Genomic DNA, 25,909 nt, shown 5'->3' with positions numbered 1-25,909 from the left:
TATTAATTATTATGTGGAATAAAAAGGATCAATTTAAACGAAGCTAGTAAAATAAACCAATTTATATCTTTTTTTTTTACTTACATATTTGCTTTAATTTGAAAAATATTTTATATCGCTTTTTTTAATAATTTCTTGTTTTTTACTAGTTGCTTGAGAATGCCTAGAAATTATAAAAGAAAATCGAATCGATGTGAAATCGAGATGGAGTAAGGAAAATTTATACAGAATCTTAAAAGTCATGTTAAAAGAAAACATTAAAATAAAAATGCATATTAATACACTTTTTCTTTTCTTGTAAAACAAAAAGCCAAAGATTTATGCATATAATAAAATAATCAATGAAATTAATTTCTGTTTTTATTCAAAAATATTTAATAAATAATACAGTTTTGATTTAGAGTTAATCAGTTATATTATTATTGATTCATATTATATCGGCTTATTATCTCGATTTGATCCACTTTACCCCATCTATAGAACAAAATGAAACAAAATTAAGTTTTATAAAAATCTTAATAATAATATATTTGCAAAATTTAAAAATTTAACATTACGATCTTGTAATAAACATTTTAAAGCTTTTTTGTGTTAAATTTCACTTATTTTTTGTTATTAATATAACAAATATAATCTTTTCCGCTTAAAGGTCTGTCTTACCCCACCTTCTCCAATACAATCAATAAAACCAATTTATAAAATATGCCAAAAACTTTTCTTTTATTTTGTTAAATTATGCATCGAAAACTAAACAAGATATGTTCACGATAAACTATCAAATTAATAATATATATTTCAAAATAAATTTAATTTAATTTCTTCATGAAAAAAAGGATACATTTGAATATAAGCCTATTCTTAATCAATAGTAAATGTTGATTTATTAAAAAGTATTTCTATTTAAATGTAATTTGCAAGAATTTTTATCGTATATTTTCGCACTTTTGACGTCACAGTCTGAGAGACTAACGATGAATAAACAAAATTCATTTAAAAAAATTTTAATTTTTAAAAAGAAAAATTTTGCATAATATTAGCAGGATAGTTAAAATAGGAAGATGTACATATATTCGAATTTCACTTTATTACTACAAAAAAGAAATAACACATAACGAGCTAAAAGTGGATCGAAGACAAAGGATAATGGCTCATATGCGTTGCCGTCGATTATCACATATTAAATGGTTCATGATAGTTCTTATTTTTCTAAATCATGTACAAGCTTGTGTACACGCGCGCGCATTATGTTTATTGTGTGTGTGTGTGTGTGTGTGTGTGTATATATATATATTTATATATATATATACACATATAATTATTTTTTCAATTTTTTATAATAGTATGTTTTTATTAAAGTGTAGAATAGTACATCGTAAGACTTAAGATCCAATTAAGATTTAATTATTAAGATCGCACGTCAAAACAATTCCTGATTTTCTTCTATTTTAAAGGCAGTGTTGAGTAAATATTTAGTAACAGCATTTACGAACTCTTTATATTTTACGACTCATTGTTCATTTCTGTGAATAATAAAAGTAGTGATAGTTATACATGTATACGAAATAAGGTGAGAAATAATAAGAAATTCAATTTTTTTTTATAGTATTGCAAAGTGAAGTGTTATATGTATAAATTTTACGAACAAAACTCTTTGAAGATCTTTCAACAGATAAGTAAAAAAACACCGCAGAAAATTATAAAATGCTCCTATATATATATATATATATATATATATATATATACATATACATATACATACACACATATACAGAATGGAGCATTTAAAGCGTTACAAGCTATGTAATTATTGTACATCATTTTTTAAATACAACTAAGTATTTTCTTTATACCAATTAATTCATCTCATAGTCTGTGCATAAAGGTATTAAGATCAGTGTGTATGTATATTGTTTATAAAAAAATTAATAGTTTACGAGATATTTTATATTTTATGTTAAAATATTATAAAATGTACCGGAATAAAGCATGTGTTTAATATATCTTGTAAATTATTAATTTTTCGATATTTCCACCTTAATATTTTGCATGCAAAATAATTAGAAAAATCATATTATATAAAAAAAGTCACATCATTTCACTTAAAAAAGTAGAGGTAACTTTCATGTGATCTTGCAAGAGAAGTCTATTTTTTTTTTAATTAATTTTATCATTATTTGTCCCCTTAATATCATACAACTTTAGCCTGAAAATATTTTTGATTCAATGCATACTTTCAGGAATAATAGCTCCTAACACTTTAAATGATCCTCATTCTGATAATGAACTAATCTTAATAAAATAATTAAAGAAAATCGAGGAATATTTAGCATTAATTGTTACTGACGTTCAGCTGACGAACTGATCTATTACAATTATTATTACACTAATCTTTATCATATAAACTTTATATTTAAGTAACATTTTTGAACAACGCTTGCCAAATATTGCCTTAATGTAAAAAGAAAGTGAACAACACGGCAGTGCACAAGATAGATTTAACATAGATAAAATCTTTCTTGTGTAAATTTGTTATATTATATGAATTTTATCCATCTCTCATCTTAATCGTTGTTCAATGGCAAGTCCTTAAACAGCTCATAGACATTCCTGGGACGTTCGAAATCTGCTCTTCAACTCTTGAGATCACTCATATCCGCCTAAATTACGCTTCTTATCATATACACGTATGTCATACCTATACGAGTTGGATTTCACGATATGTATTAAGAATGCGTTGTTCTTTCCAATATTTGATAAACAAAAAACAAATATCAATATTTACTTTAGATATATATTAGCCATATCAAATTATGGCATTTGATTGTGATTGCTTTTATGCATAAAATATGCTAAGATCAATTTTATATCTTAAGTATAAAAATCTCGATTATTTATGCACTTTTATATATATATATATATATATATATATATATATATATATGACTAAAATGAGTTATTGAAAATTTATCGAATTTTATATAACATAGCAACGCCTGCAAAATGTTCAGATAGTGCTTATGCAAATGACATAAGCACATTCTGAGCGCTTTTTACATAACGTAATCACATATAAATAATACATATGTCATCTTTGTTGTATATACCTTAAAAATAAGAGCATATATACTTATCAACTGCATGAAGATACAACAAAAATGACACTAGCAATATGAAACAAGTCAATGAAGAATACGAAAAACAAATGTTTCTGTGACGAAAATGTGCTTGGCCATCCTAAATCTATTTTGCGAGCCGTGATAGACAGTGATCTTATCAGTTTTAAGTTAGTCATGAAATAAAGAGAAGGATCAACGTCCCAAGCGCGCTATGGCACATGATCTTCATGCGTTATTTTTTTGTTTGTCTATATTCGCGATTGCAATGTTTGGAATACTGAATACTCGGATTAGTTGTTTATAATGATAAAGCCTTACTAGTGGAACAAACTTGGGATGAGAACAATTTTTTCATTCTTATAAGAAATATACACGTATAAAGGATGAATATACATATATCCAGTAGCATTACACTCTAGCGTCTAGAGGAAATAGAATACATCTGTCATTTCGTAGCCATTTAAATAGAATGTATCATTTTTCTGTAGTCAATGTGCTATATTTTGTAAATTTTCCATTCCATTTCTGCTATCATTTTTGCCAATAAAATTTGTAACAGCCACCTTTCAATTTGGCTATCTGAATATCTATACAAAGTGTCTTAAAATTCAATCAAAATACTTAGGTATGGGAATAAGTTTCCGCCTATTAGAGAGATGTCGTTAGTAATTATGTATAGTACACATTGTTTGTATATTTGATAAAATGGCAATACATATATTTGAAAGGTGTGTGTTCAAGCTTTTTAGCCCAGTAGTTGGCATTCGTTCGAAGCGATTTGTTTGAACCAAGCTTTGAAACAAAAATGATCAAAATGGGACAATAGGCAGGATAAGTTGATTCTGCTACATAACAACGCTAGGCCACACGTTGCAAAGCCGGTCAAGAAATACTTGGAAGGAGTGAAGTGGGAAATTCTGTCCCACCCGTCGTATTCATCGGACATTGCTCCTTCAGATTCTATTTGTTCCGATCCATATAGTTGACCCTTTCTGGAAAACGATTCAATTCTTACGAAGAAAAATATATTAAAAAATGGCTTGGTGAACGGATCGCTTCAAAAGAACCAAATTTCTTCCTTCAAGAAATCCGTTTATTACCTGAAAGGTGGAAGAAAATTGTCGCTTCCGATGGAGCTTTTACTTTGAATGAACTCACTTTGTATTGTTTTGTTTAAATAAATCATAATACATCTTTTTCATTAAGAAAGGGCGGAAACTTACAATTATCTCATACCCAATATAATGAGAAAGTTCTCAAAAAATTAAATAAAAAAATTTATAAATTTTTATTTTAAACAGTAATTTTGAGATATAAGAATTAAAAATGTAACCAATTGTGGATTGCGTTTAAACAGTCACCTGTAAGTTAATTAATGAGCTGAAATGCTCAATAATACTGCGATGAATAATACAACACATGAACAAGTCAGATAAGCGACCGTGTAAACATAGTCTGTATTAATCATATTCAAATCTTTATTATATCTCAAAAAGTACTGCTTAAAATAAAAATTTATAAATAACTTTTTTATTTAATTTTTTAAAAACTTTCTTGCTCTAGTACTTTGATTCGCAAATTGCGAGACACCCTGTATGTCCATGCGTGTATATATACAATGTATATGTATATACGCTTATATACAAGTTACATTCGTGGCATCATACATCATGTACATTTTCTTTTTCATTCACACATACGTAATTATTAAAACGTTATATAAATTAAATAAAAAAGTGGCGCTATCTTTTTTTTCTGATAAGGATTATTCATATTTTTTTTACAATTATCTCAATGATAGCTTGACATATTGAATTTTCTTTATCTATATCTTTATCTATCTTATATATACATACATATATATATATTTGTGTGTGTATATATGTATATGTATATATAAATATCTTTATATACATATACCTTCTTTTATATAATATATGTATAAAAAATAATCTAGAAACCTTGTAACTTGACGATTGCCAAACTCAAGATTGCAAATTATCAATTGACAAAAATCATATTCTCGTTGTAGATTATTAATTACAAAATTGTGATGTGTTCTTTTTATAATGATATTATCCAATTAAAGTTCTCTTTACTACTAGAATGTAATATTTAAAGTAATATTTAAATTTAATGTAATATTTAAATCTACTAATGCATATACAGACAAGTGTTTTTCTTGAATCTGGCAGTCAGTGTATTTTTGCAAAGTTACTTAAGTTTTCCTAGAGTTCTAAAGTCAGTCACATAGCATTTCGTAGCTATTACGCAATTATAAAAAAATGTTAACAAAATAGACAATAGCTCTTTTCCTTGTTTTAACTCGATGAATTCAAAAAAAATTGGCTTAATACTTTGCCAATTTATGTATAACAATATCTTATTAATTTAAAAAAAGAAAAAAGAAATCGTACAGGATATTTCATGAGAAATTGCTGAAATTAATTAGCTGTCATTTTTAAATACACATTAAGGAATTAAAAAATTAAACATACTTTTTAATACAGTGCTGGAATTTACTTGCAACTTTCAGCCGAGTTTCAGTTTGAATCCTGTCCCTTACCTCATCAACCCGCGCGGTCTACATTTGTCGATCTACATTTAGACCGCGCGAGTTGATGAGGTAAGGGACAGGAGTCAAACTAAAACTCGGCTGAAAGTTGCAAATAAATTCCAGCAGTTTTAATAGATGACATTTAGTAATTTTTTACATACAAAGTAAAGACGATCAGAAATATTTTTCTCATTTAATAAATATTTACTTAAACATCAGACATGCCAAAGTTAATAACGTATATTTTCGGAATAAATAAAGTCTTTTTAATTTCCAAAATATATATCATTAAGCATTCGATATTTCAAAAACTATATATCATTAAGAGTGACAATATTTGATATTTTCACATTTATTAAATGATAAAAAAATATTTCCGACCGTCTTTCTATGTAAATAAAATTTCCAAATGACTTCTATTAAAAGACATTTTATTTTCCCTATTCCTCTTATGTACATTTAAAAATGGCAGCCGATTAGTTTTAACAATTTCCAATAGGACACTCTATATCTCAAACACATAACTTCAATCAACGAAATGATTTTTGTACATGATTTTGTTTAAAAAAATTTCTAATTAAAAATAAAAGGCTTAAAATAAAAGAAAATGTAGGAAGAGGTTTAATATGAATATTATTATAATTCTTTCACTGGGTTTTTCTTTGATATTTATTTTGAAACTTTTAACAAAAATTTCAGTAGTTTTTCTAAGATGTTTTGTACATTATTCTCTAATAATACAAAATCTCTGAGTAGAATAATCGACGAAGTATTAAGCCATTTACATAATACACGTTTATGCCGTTGTCCTAATATTTGCAACTAATGGAACATTGCTTATTGTAGTTTGTCAAAATATATCATAAATATGTTTAAGTAATTAAGTTAAAAGGAAAAAGAAGAGAGAATTGTGGATGTATAGAAATGCCGATTGTCCAACTCGTCGAAATACATACGAGAACACGATAATCCACAACTTTTAATGTTCACATCTGTGCAATATGAAGTGAACGCACACTATTTTCTCTCATTCCACTTATACATATATATCACTTCTAGTGTAAAAGTATAACATAAATGCGCGCTATAGGCTTTACGACACGACATAAAAATTCATTTCAAAGATCAGTATAAGATACGCATCACTTTCGCGAGTAAATGAAATTTACATAGCGTTCATATAGTCCACTTATAATAATTATAAAGTTCACTCCATCCACTAATAAACTACGCGCGTTAATTACACATATCGTTGATAGGATGGATCATACGCTTTGTCTCTTCAACCGTCAAACTAGAGTAATCGGTGAATGAGATCACATTTCATATGATTTAAGTACAATAAAGCCTCGTTTTTTCCAATTAATTGGAATCTGAGGCTATAGAAATGCATAAACTTGCACAGTAAGCTTATGCAAGTATGCTCCTAATGTATCGTTCACGCAATCGGAAACGGATCTGCAAACTGTGTGCGTTTTCTAACGAACAAAATAACGATCATTTATGAGTAATATTATAAAACAGTAATTTAAAAATTATTCAAGAATTACGTTACCTGCGTTAAAATTTTATATCTACGATGTTCTCATTTAGGAAAACTCAACACCAACTTTCGCTCTCTCGTTCACCAACTCCGTCACTTTCCTCGTCACTTGGATCTTCTCCATACATATCTGCCAATTTTCTAAATCTTGGCCCAAAATTAGACAGATAATTAAACTTGAGATCTCCATCGTCAGTGCCTACCAAAAAAGAACATGAAGTTAACTAAGAAAATGCTGTAAAAATATAAAGTCACTTTAAGATATTTTTTTTAATTTAGAAGTACTAACAGGAGGCCAATGACGATAGATCGCCTTCTGAATTGCCTTCTCCTTCGTAAGCATAATGCCTTACATCATCGAATGGATTTGTATCGGGATCTTTATCACAACTTTCTTTCTTACCATCTAGGAAACCGCAAATGTCTGGAACTTCGTCGGTTCCTATATACAAAATTATCTTTTTAATTTCCGTACAATAATTCATAAAGCAAACAGAATTTTAATAATCTTCTACAATTATCGTACCCCTACTCTGTAGACCAACAGGAGCTATCTTTGAATCAATAGGTGGTGCATCGTAAATGGCTCTCAAGACATTTAAGTCGTAACCTGTATCAACCTCGCCGCCTCCTTCGTCCTCATAATTAATAATATTTTCTCTGATATCGTCCATATCTTTATATAGATCATCCGTTTTCCTTCTATGCACAACTACCGCCACAAGCAGTATTAACAATATTAATACGCAAACTAAAATAGCTACTATAAAATTCGTGTCAATTCCGAACGAGATTGCCTTTGTCATGCCATGATCACAACCAGGATCTGCATTTCTGGATAGCGATGGCATACCTAAGTTGTACGTCTAATACAAAAGGATATAATTTAATTCTCTATTCGTACTTTGCTATAATTGTGGATATGTATATTATATTCTGTTTTTTCATTACTTACATTTCCATTAAATGTCATATTACGTATACAACCAATAAATCCTTTAGTAGTCGGTTTATAATCCCATCTTAAATTTGAAGCTAAATGCGCTAAATTAGTCACTGTGCCACCTACTTGCATAGGACTGTTAACATTCAAAAATTCATTGGTGCCTTGCGGTGCAGTGAGACTCATGCAAGCGGATATTCCACACTTATCTACTACCATCTCTATAGACTAGAAAAAAAAATAAACATTAATATAATTTGCATATTTAGCTTAAACAAAATGCATGTGCGATGAGAAGTCTTACAGTTTTCTTCCAATAAACGTCTATTCTGTGGCTCTTGCCGTCTGTTAATTTAATTTGTTTCTGATCTAGTCTTACTGTTCCCGTTCCATAATCAACATACAATACAGCGAAGCCTTGTTGAAGTTCGAGAGACATAAAATCCTGAATTCCAAGCTTCGGATTGTAAGTCATGGGACCAAAATAAAATACAAGACCATTATCCACATGTGGCGTTATCTCCAATCCTATAATATCATATACATGTGAATAAAAATGTAGATATAAAAAAATTGAAATAATGTAAAATGCAGTGTAGGATCGTAAGGCATAGTGTGTCTTCGATACTTTTAGAGAATAGCTTATTGTACGATTATTAACAAGTCAATACAAGAATAATTCCAAGATATTCCAGGTAAAAATCCTGGTTTTTTTTATCGATTAATTTTCATTATTTAAGGCTTCCAAGTATTCAGTTCAGCCATGTTGAATTGTGACGTCATAAGCAAGGAATGTGTCATAAGCGACACATTGATTTTTTTTGCATTTGTAAATAAAGAGAATTTAGATAAAACAAAATATTAAGATCGTTTTAAAACACTTGTAAAAATAGCCCGAGACTCCTTACCTCCCTTGACAGTCAGTAAATAATCATATAAGGCATATAAAGTGCGTTTATTAGATTTTACTCAATGCACATGCATAGCTTATTTTCACTTCACGAGCTTTTTTTATTATTTACTGACTGACAGAAAAGATAAGGACAGTCACGGTCCATTTACAAATGTTTCAAAACGATCTTATCATTTCGTTTCATCTCTCTAAAATTCTCTTTATTTACAAATAGCATGCAAGAAAAATCGATGTTATTTTTTGTTTATGCGTCATGATTCAATATGAGGTGACTACTCAGGAGCCTTAATTAGTTTCATCGATTTACGCAACATTATATACTTTGTATTCAAGTTAAATTTTTATACGAATAAATTAAAATGTTAACAAATTTGAAACAATATTTGTTGCTTTATAAATAATATCAAATATTCCGTCAACACAAATAATTTTTCTGCTCTGTTCTATTTTAGATATCAAACCCAAATTTTCAATTGGTTACTTATTGTATTTTTAAGAGAGAACTTATACCCAAACACAACATTTGTTTATTTCTTTCTTTTTTCACGCTGTTTTCTTTTTCTTCTTTTTTTTTTGTTAGAATGAAAGAATAAATTACAGGCCAGCCTTGAAATTTCAGGGATTTTTCAGAAATTTTCCAGAATACATAAAATTCCAGTATAATTGCAGAATCTAAAGAAATTCAAGGATTGCTGGATATCAGAATGTTAACGGTTGTTGATTGTGACTATTTAAATCATACTGTTATTGTTGCAAAGAGCTATTTGTGACATTCGAGGATAAATGTGTCAGTATGACCGATTTGTAAAAGTACAGAATCTTAAGGTCGATTAAATATCGATAAGGGATTGCGCGAAATAATTACGGAACAATGAAACAGTAGTGGAGCATACTACTGTAAGTGATAGGTGTGAGAGTTCAAATGCCAATTGCTCTAGCATTTTTCTCATTCCGTCACTTACAATTACATACCTAAATGTGAGTCGTCACAAGCTTGATCAGGTGGCGGCATTATAGCCCAGCCGTCTCCGTGAAAACCAATACCCAACAATTCACATCTCGGTCCTTCCAAACCAGGCGGACACTCACACCGTTCTGCCAGAGGCGTACCGCCGTTCAAACAGACGACAGGTTCCGCGACGTGGCAAGTACACAGTGGATCTGCGATCGCCCTAACACCGACAAACGAGCTGGTATTAGTATAGACGACATATGGAACGGTGCTGGTGTTCAAGAAATTGCGACAGGAATCGTTGCAGTGAAGCTTCTCGAATAGGCATTCATCAATGTTCATTAATAAGATATCCGCTTTCATCTCTCGTTCAATTTCTTTAGAATGTTGCGCTATAATTGTGTTCAACTTCTCGGGAGCGTAATATGGACTGCCGTGTGCCGAAAATCGAATGTCTAGCAAGCTTTTATTGTTGTGATGAGGCGAATGAAGTACGGTGAACACGTCGACATTTTCAATTGATGTATTCAGCATAGTTGCCAATTTCTCTTGGAATATGTCCTTTTTACTGACACCAGATTCGTCAGGTTCTACAAATTGCTCCGCTGTTATCCCATAAAATCGTACAGAACCAGATCTGTGAACAGCTTCTTCGGGAAGTTCCTTAACAGTAACGTTCACATAGGCTTGGACTTGATGCCAAGGAATAAGTTTACTTTGTTCAGTGACAACAAATTGCAATACAAAGGTGTCATTTGATGTACCCGATAGTAATGTAATCATGCCGGTACTGGTATCAAGATGGAAACCGTCGTGAGGAGAAACCCACTTGAAAGTTTTATCTGGTAGATCCCAATCATCCGGATCGTTAACGTAAACACGTCCGATTTCTGTGTCAGGAGCTTCTCCCTTGTAATTATAAACGAATATAGAACTTGAACCCTCGCGCATAGGATTGTCATTCTCATCGCCTATGATCACAGTGAGCGTCGAGGTACCTGTCATAGGCGGCGAACCACTGTCCGTAATTGCAATCGGAATATCGTAACTCTTCTGCATTTCTCGATCAAATACAGCTCGCGCAAATAAATTATTATCGCGTATGTCAAATTTAGATCTAATTTCATTGTCCGCAGTGTCATCGATTCTGAAATCAAATGGCGGACCATTATCGTCAGAGTCGTAATCTCGTGCCTTCAACTCGGTTATTTTGCCGGGTGGTTTATTTTCATCCCAAATAACTGGATAAGGCATATCGAGAAACGGTGCGTTGTCATTTATATCTGTGAGGGTAATATTAACCACCACCGACTCTCGAAAAGCCATAGATGAACCATCCTCATCTCTCGCCATTACGATTACCTGTTAAAAACCACAAAAAAGCAAGAGAAACGAAATTAATTTCTCAAGATATTGATTTGATAAATATATGATTAATGACTTACAGTCCACGTTGAAAAACCATTCGGTGGATCACGATCTAATGGTTTCTTCAGTTTCATACAGCCATATTTGTCAATTCCTATCAAGGGTTGTTGCTCTTCCTTGGCAATAAAGTAGGCGATATGCTGATCAGCATTCCTATCTTCGATATCAGGATCATAAGCCACCACAGTAGTTACACAATCTAAACGAACAATAATAAAGTTTGTTTAAAAAATAAAAATTTTGCAAAATTATCGAAAAATATTGCATTAATACTTTACCTTCTACCAATTTTTCTTCTTCTATCGTCGGATTTTTATCGAAATCTTCAAAAACTGGCGGATTATCATTAACGTTTTCGATAAAAATTTCAACTTGTGCCGTATCGTTAAACAAACCGTCAAACGCTCTCACAGTTAGATTGTACTTAGTGATTTTTTCATAATCGAGTGGCTTGTTCACGCGAATCTTTCCCGTTGTAGCCTCGATGTAAAAGCTGTCATCGGTGTTGCCCGATATGATGCTGTATGTGACAGGATTCTCCGTATCAAGATCGCGAGCTGTGACTTCAGTTACGGGCGCATTAATGTTGACGTTTTCGTAAACTGAATTATGGGTGTAAACTTTCTGGGTAAAGCGAGGCGGATTGTCATTCTTATCAGCGATTTTGATTGTGAATGCTTGTTGTCCTTTATTGTGTTCGCCGGTCTTGAACAAAGCACTCGGAGAATTATCCGTCGCTATTACTTTCACATTGTAGATATCTTGTTGTTCTCTGTCGAATGTCATTAACGTTGTGATATTACCAGTTATTGGGTCGATGGCAAAGAGGTCCTTGAAGTTATCCAACGCGTAGGTGACCTTTTGAGGATGAAAGTCGAGATATTGCCTTAAGTGCAAGACATAATGAAACTTTGACGCATAATCGTAATAAAAGACATTCTTGAAGCGCAAAGTGTGGTTTATGCAATTTTAGTACCTGATTATTAGCGGAAGTTCCATCAGCGTCAATAGCTTGCACTTGCATCACAGGAACTCCTAGGGGTTCGTTTTCTAATACACTTCCTTGTTTGAGATCACTGAAGACTGGAATGTTGTCATTTACATCTAGAACTTCGATATCAACCACCGTTTCGGCAGCTAACTCATAATTGTTTTTTACTCTCACTATCAACGAGTACTGCGTGTTTCTTTCGTAATCAAGTTGTCGAGATAACTTAATATCTGCTATATCTTTATTGAATTCTAATCTATAATGACAAAATAAAATTTTTATGTGAGACATGGTTGATTTGCAATTGTTATATTTCATTTCAAAATATATATTATTATAATTATAAGAATGAAAAAATAATAAGCGCAATTCGTATGGTACCTAAAAGTGTTCCCTTTGTTACTTTGTTCCGTTGTGCCAGTCACAAGCTCAAAGAGTAGATTACTGGACGGAGTATTATTCCAATTACTGGAGTTATCAATGTTGGAAATTGCTTGCAAACGGACAATGCTGGCATCGAAATTTGTAAAATTCTCCTTAATTTTGATCGGTTCTGATGATCTCGGTAAAAAAGCTGGCGCTTTCTTATGCGATTCCACAACTTGTATGTCAAAATACGTGCTATCGCTCTGTGGTTTTTCACCAAGATCCGTAGCAGTAACTATCATGCTGAATTTAGAACCTGGAATTCGCTGCACAAATACATAAAATAACTATATATAATGCAAGAACATTTACGTTAAATAAAATGAGAAATTAAATAAAATGAGAAAAGCTCAAGTTTGTTGAAAGTAAACAAATCAATATGATACATTTATAAAGACTCCAGGAATATTATTTTTAGCAAACACAAGAAATAAGATAACAAAAGTTTCTTTTGATAATTCAACGGATAACTTTATTTTAAGCATTACTCACATATATAACTAAAAATTGCATTTACGAATATATATTTACGGAACAAAGTTTGACAATAAAAAAATTTGAATCAATAAATCGTCGCTTAAATTATCAAAATTAAATTAGACAAGAATAAAGGATTCTTAATGTAAAAAAAAGTAATTAAAGATTAGAAAGGACATATAAGAGTCAATAATCATATAATATGAAAATCAAAACACAAAATATATTGTACCAATATAATTTATATTGATTAAATTTTAATTTACAGAGTACAATATATTATGTGTTTTAATTTTTATATTATATGGTTTGCGTTATCAACTTTTATATGCCCATTCTAATCTCTAATTATTTTTCTATCAAATAAAAGTTCTAGTTTCCAAGCGACATTGTAAAACGAAGTTTGCATTATCCTCTTAACTATCATTCTATATATATATATATTCGCATTACTTACGTCTATAGTTTTGTTGAGGAATATGACACCGGACTCGCGGTCGATTCGAAAGTATGCAGCATCATCCGGTCTCTCAGCTGACAGACTGTACCGTACGACGGAATTGTTGCCGTCGTCAATATCGGTAGCGGAAACTCGCATGACCTCGTGACCCACCGGTAAATCTTGTGGCACATTTTCCGTGTATGACTGCATAACAAGACAAATTGTATTAGCGAGAAACAACAATCGCACAATATATGCGCACAAATTCTAAAATGCACTTGTTAGCGTGATGTATTCCATGCAATTTTCGTACGAATCGTGTTTACATACAATTATCATTCCTATAAAAGACACACATGTACATGCATGCTAATTTTCTTCTTTCAATAATAATAAAATAATATAATAGATAAATTTTTACATATTATTCTACATATTTATTTGTTATTAATTAATAATAACAAATAAATAAAAAAAAAATGTAATTCACTATACTTCAGCGTTATAGTTATTATAAATCAATAAAAAATTTCTGCATCTCTATCATGCCAACGTAAATTTTTATCTTGTATACTTTTAAATTTTCATGGTCAAATCTAAAAATATTTTTTCAGATGTCCACAAAAAAACTCATCCGATACATAAAAATTTAAATGACAATTTGTTTCATGAAATATGCAAACTGTGCATAAAAAGAAGGGAGAAAATAAAACTTGGGACACTTTTGTTTTTTTTTCATTTACATATCGAGCAACATTCACACCACGTATTCGAAACCAACCTTCCACCTGTATCCACGAAAGACCTGGGATTGGAATAAAACAAAAAAATTCAAGCAATAATTGTTAATAGCAAACGTGGTTGTGTAGTCTATGAAGAAAAACAAGAAATTCACGTGATGTAAACGTTTGAAAATCCTTTTTAATATCTCACAAACTACTTATTTTTCAAAATAATTCATCATTTCCGTTCCAATTTCAAAATAAAATTGTTTACGTTCCAAAATTTCTTACTAATATTTTTAGATTGTATGAATTATATATACTTAAAACTATACATATATTTATTATTATATTTATTTTCCACTCCAAAATTATCCTTATCAATTAAAAATCAATTTAAAAAATATTTTAAAGAAATTAATCCTCTTATTTTACTGACACTTCTCGTTTTTTACTAACATTTATTTTTATTAAAAGTAAATTTCATATGAAAAGAATTTATTTTATATTTTTTATTTATTCGCTCATTAAAAAATAAGACCTCTTTCGTATAAACAATGCATTATCAACTTGTAAAAATATATATATTATATCAAAAAATTCTATAACCCGTCCTTTTATTTTTTCAGTATATAGGTAATTACGACCTATTTGCACAATATAGACGCTTATTTGCGCCACATGCACCCAGATTCATATTTGCAGATACGAGTCGTAAGGGAGTTAGTAATGAGTTAGTAACTTAGGTAATTAGCAACGTACCGCTTTGTCGAAAGCAGGTTTATTATCATTTTCGTCTTCGATGATGACTTTTAATGCGCAAATGGCATCCAGTTGTGGTCTTCCATTGTCGGTCGCAAGTATCGTGAGATAAGCTTCCTTTTCTCTGGCGGGTTCATCTCTGTCGAGTACTTGAGTCGTCGTAATGAGGCCTGTCTTATTGTCGATTTCGAATTTTATCCTATCTCCAGGAGCGATCAGAAAGCTATAAGTAACGGTACCTGAAAATACGAGATCATGCTTACCGAATCTAATCTAACTAATGTACAGTGATGGAAATTGGAAATTGGAATTTTTCCTTCGAAAACTTTCATAAATTAATCATAAAAACTCGAATATTTCCGTAAAATATTATTCGAAATCAAATTTCTCAAAGTTTCAAACATCTTGAAAGTTTTAAATGTCTTGAAACTATTGGAAGAGTCTCGAATATCTAGGTGTGATATTTTTTCAGAAAATTTTCTTAGAAATATTTAGATATCTGAACGTATTTAAAATATGTTTTCTCTTTTACAATACAATATTGTATATACAGACAATAATCTTATTTTTAAGTTAAACGTGTTTCAGAATATTCAACAATTTTTTAAGATCTAAAATTCTTTCGATTTCGAGTGGAATAAATTCGAAAGTTTTACATATTCAAAATTGTTTTTCTGTATGATACATTGCAAATCTCTTGTAACATTCTACTTTCATCCATCACGATTTGTTAGTATGAGAGAAGAAATAATTTTTACCTCTTCTATTACACACAGCTAATAAGATATTTCTGTTCGCCCGACATATATATTTTTGCGTGTAAATTCGCCAAAACAGATAAATGAAAAATATATTGAACACGTGATACTTTCTTACAAACAAGCTCGAACACAGATCGCGTGTATTTGTTTTCCACATCTTGATTCGTGAAACTTTGAAAGTCTGAGTAAAAAGTTGGTGCATATGTTTTGTTCTTTTACAACCACCACGTTTTGTATTCGATACGTGTGATACATGCGATGATGTCGCGTTGTATATATACAATACCTCCATCCTCTGGTGGATCTCTATCGTCAGCGTGCACCTGAATCACCTTCGTATGAGGCGGTTGCTCCTCCTTCAACACTGGCGCGTAATTTGAACAATTGGAGAATACCGGCTTATGATTGTGATTTTCATCGAGCTGAAAGCGTAAGAGAAACGGACAGCTATTAGTGCGGATGTTACTTGGCGCGGTTTCCACCCCTTCGAAAGATGTCCGGGCGATTAATCGGTAAACTTGACATCCCGCGGGGGCGGAACGCGAAGAGGAAAGACTTTGGAGAACAAGGCGTTCGGTAAATCAAAGGGCTCTTCATAAACCGAGCGCCATTAATCACGGCGCGTACTCCGGTGGTTTATTATGTCGCATTTCCTCATAAAAGATCCAACACAACCTAAAGACGGGCTAGATAGAAACACCGAGTGAAAGAGAGAGGCAAGGGGTGTGGTAAAAACGGAGCACTGTACTTAGATGCTTCATAATAATCGTCGTTCACGTCGACAATCTAGAACATGTGGCAAGGTTGGCGTAAGTCCCGTGGCTTTGCGCAAGTTACTCGGTCTGTTGCGTCTCGGTAAAGTCGTATTCTCATAAATTATTATTTGCAACCGCCTTCGTACGTTGCGTTACCATTTCATCACGATTAGGATCGATCCGGTTGTGTTTAATGTACGTAATAGGTACGATCGACCGACGTGGCGTTTAACTTTTATACTATAGAGTGAGAGAGAGAGAGAGAGAAAGAATGTGCATCACGAATAATAACCGACAACGATGACAAAAAAAAAATTTGCAAAGCAAGAAATTAATTTCGCAGATGATAATACGTTCGTTGTAATTTTTCAATTCGCTCCAACCTCGTGTTGTGTTAAAACACAAAGGACACGCGTAATAATGCTAAGTATTCTCGCTCTCTCCCTGGGCGCGTTTACGTTAGACCGTTATCTTCAATGTAATCAAATGGTCGCGACATTAATATTCATTACTATTTTCTGTCCCCGGGGGATAACGACATTCTTAGCTAAACAACATTTGGTAAGAAATATAATCCGCGGGTGCTCGTCGTGTTTACTCGCACGGATGGAATACGACGTCTCGGCGTCCAGCAAACCCCTTAGACCGCTTAGAATTTCGCGCAGCACTTTGCCGACGTCATGCGTTACTCCGGTGTAACGCCGGCATTCACTCTCGTACTTTCCAGTCTCATTAATGATAAACAAGTTAACCATGTTCAGCATATTAAGCCCGTTATATTACACGGCTACCCGCCGACTCCAAAAGAAAGTTTCGTCAATTAAAATCCAACTCAGGCATTTGCTAAATCTTTAAAAAAAAAAAAATCCGTGAGGATTCCCTGATTTTTTGAACCTGATTTTTATTCAAGCTTTTGTTCAAGAAAGATAAAATCAGAGTATCTTTTAGATACAGATTCAAAGTAAATAGATATTTTACGTTGCATAAAACTTTTATTTTTTTATTTGCAACAATTGGACAAAAAAAATAGAATCTGTTATAAAGAAAATGTCAATATTTAAATAAGAGGAATCTTTTTGAATGAAACGAGATTTACAGCATTTCGAACTACTTTACTAAAAATATAACATTTGCAAACAAATGAATAAGATCTTCAAAAAAAAAAAAAACAATTTCAACAAACGTTCTCCGAGTCCCAATAAAATTCTTGGAGAGTTTCCTGATTTATCAAGATAAAGAAAAGATTCCTAGAATATTCCAAGTTTCCCAGATTCTTTAAGTAGTAGATATTTTGTAATTACTACCATCGTAAGTACGTCCATAATAGAAGAAAAGCTCTTAAACGGAAACAAGAGCTACAGGTCATCATCGTTAACATTACTTTGTTAGTGTGATGAGGCGAATACACGATCGTGTTAGTTAGCAATGTTCCATTTAATGTCGGCGTGAATATGATACTTGAGTGAATCCACAGCGGTGCAGGTGTGTCGTAAATCAAGAGAGGAAACTGACATCTTTATGTGTGTATACTTATATACGAACAAGCGGCAGCTTCTCTCCCTTAAGGGACTTTGTGCCGAATTTAAACTAACGGTACAAACAAAGTCGCCAGATATATATTCAACTCAACTGTTAATTTAATATTGAAAACAAGAAAGCTTTCGTGTGATACGAACTGCTCGCGACGTGCGACTACGTTCTTGCTCAACGTTCAATATGCGTAAAACACTGACAAGCTTCGCCACGACCATCTCTGGTTTCGCAATGTAAGTTTGAGGATAAAGTAAAAGCAATGAAATTTTATAAAGAAGTCGAGTAATAAACCTTACTCCATTAATGTAGCTACAAGAAAATTATATTTCATTATACGTACATATCATGTATCGTGAAAAACATCACTGTACTGCGACAGCGAACTCTTATTATTCTTTAAGTACTTGACGTTTGATTTTTTCTTGAGGAAAAATTTAATTAAAAGTAAGTTAATAAGATATTACATTAAAAATTAAAAGTTCGTAACTAATCAAGCCCCTATAAATAAAATAAAGAGACACGTAATTTCATTTTAAATGTAAAGAAATGTAAATAAATGTTATCGTAATACAAAGTTAAATATTGTACGTAACTTGGGTGAAACTATTTTATTACTAGAAATTGTTAAAGTAACTGTCTCTACTTTAGCAGCATAAAAATAATTAAAACTTTACTCTATAACATCGACACAGTACAAAATATACTTGGTTAATAAAAAATTACAGATACGGAATATCCAATGGCTTATTCCCTTCGTAATTGCAGTTGAATTTAATTATTAAAATACGGAACATTTATAAGTAGTTCCCTCTCTACTACATGGAGTCTACAGGTCACATCTGAATCACAGGAAACTTCTCTGACATGTCTATCTGGGATTCACGAGATTAGGTCCCAAACAAGTTCAGCATCCAATTACGGGTTTGGCGAAATGGCAATTCTCGTCAGATTGTACCATTTGTCGAAGTCCTGTCTAACGAATCACGCGCATGAAATGACTCCTATGGCTCTTCGTCCGCAAATTCGCGTTCCTACGCTTTACCGAAGTGAACTTCGGCGTAACGTCAACGATTTACGAGCGATTCGTAAGCAAGTCTCAGGGGCCGCCAACCAAGCACTGCTTACCAAAGTGTCTCACGCCATAAACGTATTCACATCTATTCATCAAATGATGAGTGATCTCTGCGGATTATTTTTCCATAAGAATCACATGGAGCGCATCACGTTTCGATGTCACATAGAAGATGTAAGACCGTTTCACTGTTATGCTTCGTATTTTGACAACATTGCAAAAACGCCGTTGAAGATCACTTATTTTCACAAATGACGAAATTGTATTGACATAAGATATTAAAGAAGCAATGGTAATACAATCCCTTGAATTAAATAATATTTTGTCATTTTTATTGTGTCTAAATGTAAATCATTTTATTTCTATATTAACGTGTGCTCTTAATAAATATAATAATAAATTAAATTTGAATCAAAATTGAATACACTTTCCTAAATTAAATTGTTTAATTCAGGAAATTGTTTTAATTAATTAATGAATTTTGGATAGAAATAGTGGCGGACCTACATATATGATTAAAAATAACTCAAATTGAGTATAATTTGATATTATGAATTTATTATGAAACACTGTAAGAGACTGTCTAATCTCATTTGTATTTGAGTATTTCAAATAAAATCATTTCAATAAAAGAAATTCAATATTCGGAGTTCTCTTATTATCTTTATAAGAGAAAATATAATTAATTTGAAGGACAATATTATAATCAAATTCTGAATCTAAATAAAAAGTCAGATCAATCAAGTCGATATAAGCATTTAAGAATTATGATATCAATTGGCAAGATACTATTATAAATCTAATTTTTTAGAATCTAATTAAGCATCTAATTTTAAAAGGCTTCAAAAACAACAAAGGGAAAGTCTCTTTCAGTTTGGCGCAAACTGCCTACTCAAACACTTCTTCCTATGGAAAAGTTCGCTAAGTAAATTTTGACTCTGGTCAAAACATACATGATATATTTTATGTTTACATTTGATATACTTCAAAGATTAAACAACGTCCGTGTATTTGTTCCAACTCAATTGTAGAAAATCATTGATCATTGAGGTGATTTCTACATCAAACATTAGAAGATTTCATTCGCAAACTGTGATTAGCATTTGATAGAAGAAGAGTCTAAATAGAAGTCATTAATGATAATTGATATTTCTGTACAAGTACTAGTACCAAATAATTACATACATTTTGAATATTACATCGCATTAGTAATAATAGAAATGCGCGATATTGGCTTGAATATCCTTTAAAATTTATAATCTTCTAAAATCGAGTCATCTTCTATTTTATTTAATTACAAATTCAAGACTCTATGGGAATAATTAAGATCATGTCATGAAAGCAAGATATATTTTCAATCCGCTATCTCGCGACCTTTTGCATACTCTATATCCAACAGAATGACAATGAATTCAGCTCGTTGATGTTACATAAGGACGATTGCAGACGTGCGCACGCGGTAAATATTTAAACTGTTCGGCAGATCGGCGATGAAGGGAGGGGCAAATCCATTATCCAACTTGCTGAAAAGGTGATTTATACGGGGATCTGGTTGGATCATCCCTGGGATCTTGGATGGTAAAAGAAATCGGGCTCGGTGTCTGAGACAGAAGGAAAGGAGTGTAAATAGCGCGGCGGCGATAGGAGGGGACGAGAAATCGAATCAAGAACGAATCGAGAAGCACTCACCGATAATTTACCCTCGCCCGGGAACTGCGATCTCTCGTCCAGGTGTCTCGAGTGCCTCAATCTCGTTGCAGACGCTGTAACATAAAGAAAATACGAGGGATGACGATATTGTCTATTTAAGATATTGCGCACGATAAGACGTGGATAATCGCTCAAGGATCTTGTTCACATTTAGGAATAATGATGTTAGGAATAATGATTTCTTACACAAGAATTTCATAGCAAAGAATGTGAGCTTTTCTTATCCTATAATATTTGAGGAGCAGAGTTTCAAAACTCTATTTTGTTCAAAATTTTATTTTATTTTTTAGTTAGAGATGATATTGTAGTGTTTAAAGATTCATATTATATCTCTGGTTCATATTATAATATATGTTCAGAAAGCACTTTTATCACCATCAATTTATGTATGAAACCAAGACATTCAAAATGCATTATGTCCTTTGACTAAAGATAACAAAATGATAAACAAAATATATTTGTTTCATATTTTTAGCAATTGTTTAGTACTTTTGTTTAACATTTCACGTCCTATTGATTGGCATGTTATTATTTTCTATAAAATGTGTAGTTTTCTTGTGATTTTCTTTCTTGTTTTCTAAAAATTACAAATTTTAGACAAAACGCATTTTGGAAAACTGCTCCTTTGACAACGTATTGCGATATGATGATATTATCTTACAATCAAACATATAAATAATACCAAAATAATTATGCTATACATATAAGCATGCATTATCGTTTCGTATATAGATTTCATCGGATGTTGATATATCGTATGTTGAATATTTTAGCAACGTCAACGAAAATAGCAGGCGCTCTGATGAAAATCAATTGAATAATATATAGAAATATGAGTTAAACGATAAATTTATAATGTCTAAGATGAATTGCAATCCCTTGTTAAATGGCACAATTTAATAATTTTTTTAGCTCGCATTTATTCGTTTCGTATTTATTTTACCGGTACATGAATTATTTCATCGGTGCTCGTTCTACATTTTTTACACATAATTTAAAATATCAAGCGTTCTCTCGATACGCAGTTTTTAAAAGATTAAACTATCACAATTATGAGAATTCTCGCGTGTGCTTATAAAAAGAGAACGAAAGTAAAATATTAGGGAAAATACATATATAATTCGCGATAGAACGATTTTAAGTGCTACTAAATTTCCAAGTGCCGAATACTAACTGAATTAGAAATTATATTTCTCGAGGCGGAATACATTGCAGAGATCTTTATGCATCATTCACAACAATGTCTACTCCACCAACACCGAAGAGCGACGAATACAACTTGGAATCTCAGAACTATTCATAAGTTACATAAAGTAGGCATTTCTAATGCGGCTTTAGAGTCTTTTTAAGTTAATAAGTACGAAGCAAAAGGCTTATGGAAGAAAATACTGTCAAAATACTTTCAAGTACGTAAAATGATTTACAATGGTTGAAAAAAGATGTCTGTTTGTAATTTTAAACAAAATTGTTATTGATATTATAACGATACAATAATAAAAAAAAAAAAAAAAGAAATACGCACGTACGAGAAAACAGGAAAGAGAAGCGGTACAAAATGCTTTTGTTTTACTGAACATTTGTCGTTTGTATTTTTGAGTTTGAGTACCGAAAACGTTCCCTGTCACTCTTTTGTTAATATTTTCCGACCGCAATAGATGGCAGCGACGAAGCGCTGTCATTCCTGCAGCTTGCGTGGCTCAGCCACAATGCGGTTTACCCGCACTTAATGCGGGCTCTGTCCCGAATTTTAAGTAAATTTGTGCCGCCGTAAAAGCGATATCACCGGAATTGCATAAAATTCAACCGGGCTCGCAAACGTTCACGCCCGGAACCCGTCACACTACGGAATATGGTCAAAAACGACAAAATAAATAATAGACGACAGGATGAATGGGAGCTACTAGATATCTTGAGCCATAAATCGCTCGCGCAGATTTTTCCCGACATTGTATTCGATTGATTTTTTTCCCCTCGCGCCTTCTCTCTTTTTTTTTTTTATCATTTCATAAAGATCGTTCGATGAAAGTGGCATTTAACAATCTAATCACTCTGACGTTAATGATTATTCATAGCGACGAGATTAATTATGTTTCTCTCGGAAACCTGATAAACGAGTGTCGCTCAACCTGTTTAAAATATAATGTATAACTAGCGCAATTATGCACATATATGACTCGTTGAATGAGGAATCCCCCGTGAAACTCCCGATAATTGAATTGGAAATTATTCTCCTTCCCTCTCCATTTTGTCTCTGTGTCAAAATCATTTGGGACAATCGTCGTCGTTCAAATTTATTAATCAATCGTACTAAATCGAGTGTACTCATAACCGCGAACCGATCCGTCCTTTCAAACATACAAATTAACACTTTGTCCATTATCTTGTTCCGCTCCAGTTAAGAGCAACATCTGTGTAGCACGAGAAGGCTATTTGTATTTCCGCGTTTAGCTGCCGCGTTAACACCATCACTTCCCAGCGTCAGCGTCCGTTCCCTTTAGACATCTTCGAGGGGAAAAGCATCCCTTAGCCTAGTTTTTCGCACCAAAGATCCATTAAGTACTTCGCCTGATATTGCATTCGCCCGCAAAGCTCTCGCATAATAGCGGAAAATTTCTCTATCAAGTTTCCCACGTTACTCCTGTTGTGTTTTACATTATGTTCTATATCGTGCCTCTCAATATGGACCGATGGTTCGACTATGACGTAGAATGAAATTATGAAAAATACTGATGCAATATAATATCGCGATTACTGCTCCATTGAGAAAATTAACCCAATGCGACTACTTGTAATAATAACTCGTAACGCCGGAAATAGACGCGATAAATGGGACGATGTGCAAACATGAAACGCTAGTGCATTCACTTTTTTACGTATTTTACGAGATCGTATATTCTAATGTTGCACTCAAATATCAAAGAGATATTGCAGCGGCACGTTCAGCAAAGATCGCCATTTTTCATTACGTTTGTCAACAATGCAACAGTGACTAGGAATGTCAGCCCTCCATCGACTGGCTGTATATCAACTTTATTTTTTTTTTTGGTCTGCAGGTAGTTTGAAATACATTCCAGTACAAGTACAGGGAAATAGTATATTCCGCGATTTCTTAATATTTTACGTGCCACGAATATTTCATAAGCTGTCGTAAGTTAAAAATATCGTGAGCTAAAAATCTTTTCTCATTATTACATGCTTATATTTCCCAAAAAAAAGATGTATATTTTATTGAATGAACGAAAACCGCAGGATTCAAAAATACTTTTATCAATCTAACTCAATGCTACGAGCTAGCGCAAAGAAGCGACACATGAATCCATTCGTTTGCGAAAAAAGATTTTCGCGGAGAGAATAAAAAAAAAGGGGGAAGAAAAAAAGAGAGAAATTTCTCATACTCGATCGTTAGGAAAAATTTGCGTCATACTGTCCTATATTCTATTTTGTGCCCGAAGAGACCTAACGACATTTATGTCATAAGCCGTAAAAACCAGGTACGTTCTAGCAGATTACAGATGGAGCCGTGTTCCGTATCAAAACCATTTATCGAAGCTATCGACGAGCGAGATTTATTGAATTCGACCGTACCGTTTTCTCCCCCGACCCGCTGTTTTCCGGAGGTGGCAACGTGCAACACTCTTTAATCCACAGCGAAAAACTTCGCTACCTACACGACATCTGGTACATATACTGTCCAATCATCAAATCCTTCTTCCTTTTTGCCTTCTTTTTCATTACGAGTGAATGAGAAGTTGATCGTTTGCACTTTGATAATTGCTCTTCGACGACGGATGATCGATCGCATCTCGCGTAACGTCAGCTGGAAATTATATTGGAACATCATCTAGTTTATTTAGTGCTCGCGAATCCGCGAAACTTGATAGAGCTTCCGGTGATGAATTTGGTATAACTAATTTATTAGAACGACGCTTAATAAATTTCTCAAAGGTCTATTTGCTCGGCGTATTTATAGAAATCACTGCAGCATCCGCGCGATTCATAATAATAATAGCGACTCTCATTTCACCTCGAATCGCTTTTTGCAAATGACTAGGTCGAGCTGTAGACACCGTGAATAGTGAAACATAATGATTACGTGTATTTAAATCTCGCTTTCTGATCAAATGTAGCTGATACCGATTCAATTGGCACTTATCGCCGGCGTAAATACGAAAGATTTTTTCACGCCGTTTTTTCGACGCAAGACCGACGGAATCCGCTGCGTGAACTGTGGAAATTATTAATCCTCATTTTACTAAGTGCACCCTGGAGCCGGTCGACGGGCGTTGTATATTTGTGCCGCTTAAGCACCCCACTGTGCCGGTTATTCCGCTAATACCCAAATCGCGTTACAGCGAGAAGTCGCCTAAACGTAATATACGGACGAATAATTCTTATAATTTTACATATTCGTGCGGTACCTGAGTTTATCTCTGCGAGAGCGCCTCGCGATAAAACGCGCTATTAACTTATCTAATTGGATTAAAACATTTCCCGAATTTATTCGTCTTTTTATTCATTACTACGCTTATTATACCAACACGTCCATCATGCCTTCATAATTTCGCTAATTTCACGCAGTATGTGCCATCGAGAAATTACGGACGGTGGAAAAAAAGAAAGAAATTTATGAAAATGCCAACTTTTTCGCGAGCGTCGGCGTCGGCGTCGGCGTCGGCGTCGACAACAGGATCCGGGAGATGCCATTTCCGGTATTATCGTCGGCGTGGCGTTATCGGCAACGTCATCGGAAAAGCGTCAACTGTGAAAGGATTCGCGTCGGCTCGGGGAAGCCGTTTCGCATTTTTC

At 32.8% G+C, this 25,909-nt stretch overlaps 1 protein-coding gene across 2 annotated transcripts in view; it reads right to left on the bottom strand.

Moving 5' to 3' along the window:
- Window positions 1-1,065: 1,065 nt before the first annotated feature.
- Window positions 1,066-25,909, bottom strand: part of shg (DE-cadherin) — a 147,122-nt gene continuing 122,278 nt past the window's right edge. The window contains exons 2-17 of one of the 2 annotated variants that reach the window (XM_011056840.2): window positions 21,083-21,156; window positions 16,320-16,455; window positions 15,273-15,511; window positions 14,570-14,593; window positions 13,804-13,992; window positions 12,825-13,135; window positions 12,429-12,699; window positions 11,731-12,310; window positions 11,470-11,651; window positions 10,045-11,386; window positions 8,464-8,687; window positions 8,172-8,387; window positions 7,743-8,082; window positions 7,506-7,658; window positions 7,229-7,415; window positions 1,066-7,151 (exon numbers count right to left, since the gene is read on the bottom strand). In XM_011056840.2, coding sequence (XP_011055142.2) covers window positions 7,273-7,415; window positions 7,506-7,658; window positions 7,743-8,082; window positions 8,172-8,387; window positions 8,464-8,687; window positions 10,045-11,386; window positions 11,470-11,651; window positions 11,731-12,310; window positions 12,429-12,699; window positions 12,825-13,135; window positions 13,804-13,992; window positions 14,570-14,593; window positions 15,273-15,511; window positions 16,320-16,455; window positions 21,083-21,156 — 4,424 coding nt within the window. In that variant the 3' untranslated portion in view covers window positions 1,066-7,151; window positions 7,229-7,272. The remainder of the gene's footprint in view (window positions 7,152-7,228; window positions 7,416-7,505; window positions 7,659-7,742; window positions 8,083-8,171; window positions 8,388-8,463; window positions 8,688-10,044; window positions 11,387-11,469; window positions 11,652-11,730; window positions 12,311-12,428; window positions 12,700-12,824; window positions 13,136-13,803; window positions 13,993-14,569; window positions 14,594-15,272; window positions 15,512-16,319; window positions 16,456-21,082; window positions 21,157-25,909) is intronic. The other variant, XM_011056841.2, reaches the window with a different exon arrangement.

Source organism: Acromyrmex echinatior, chromosome 4 (genome assembly GCF_024713525.1).
Source record: "Acromyrmex echinatior isolate Ae372 chromosome 4, ASM2471352v2, whole genome shotgun sequence".
Taxonomy (NCBI): Eukaryota; Metazoa; Arthropoda; class Insecta; order Hymenoptera; family Formicidae; genus Acromyrmex; species Acromyrmex echinatior.
Note: the sequence above shows the minus strand (reverse complement) of the source record. Positions and strands in the feature narration are given on the sequence as shown.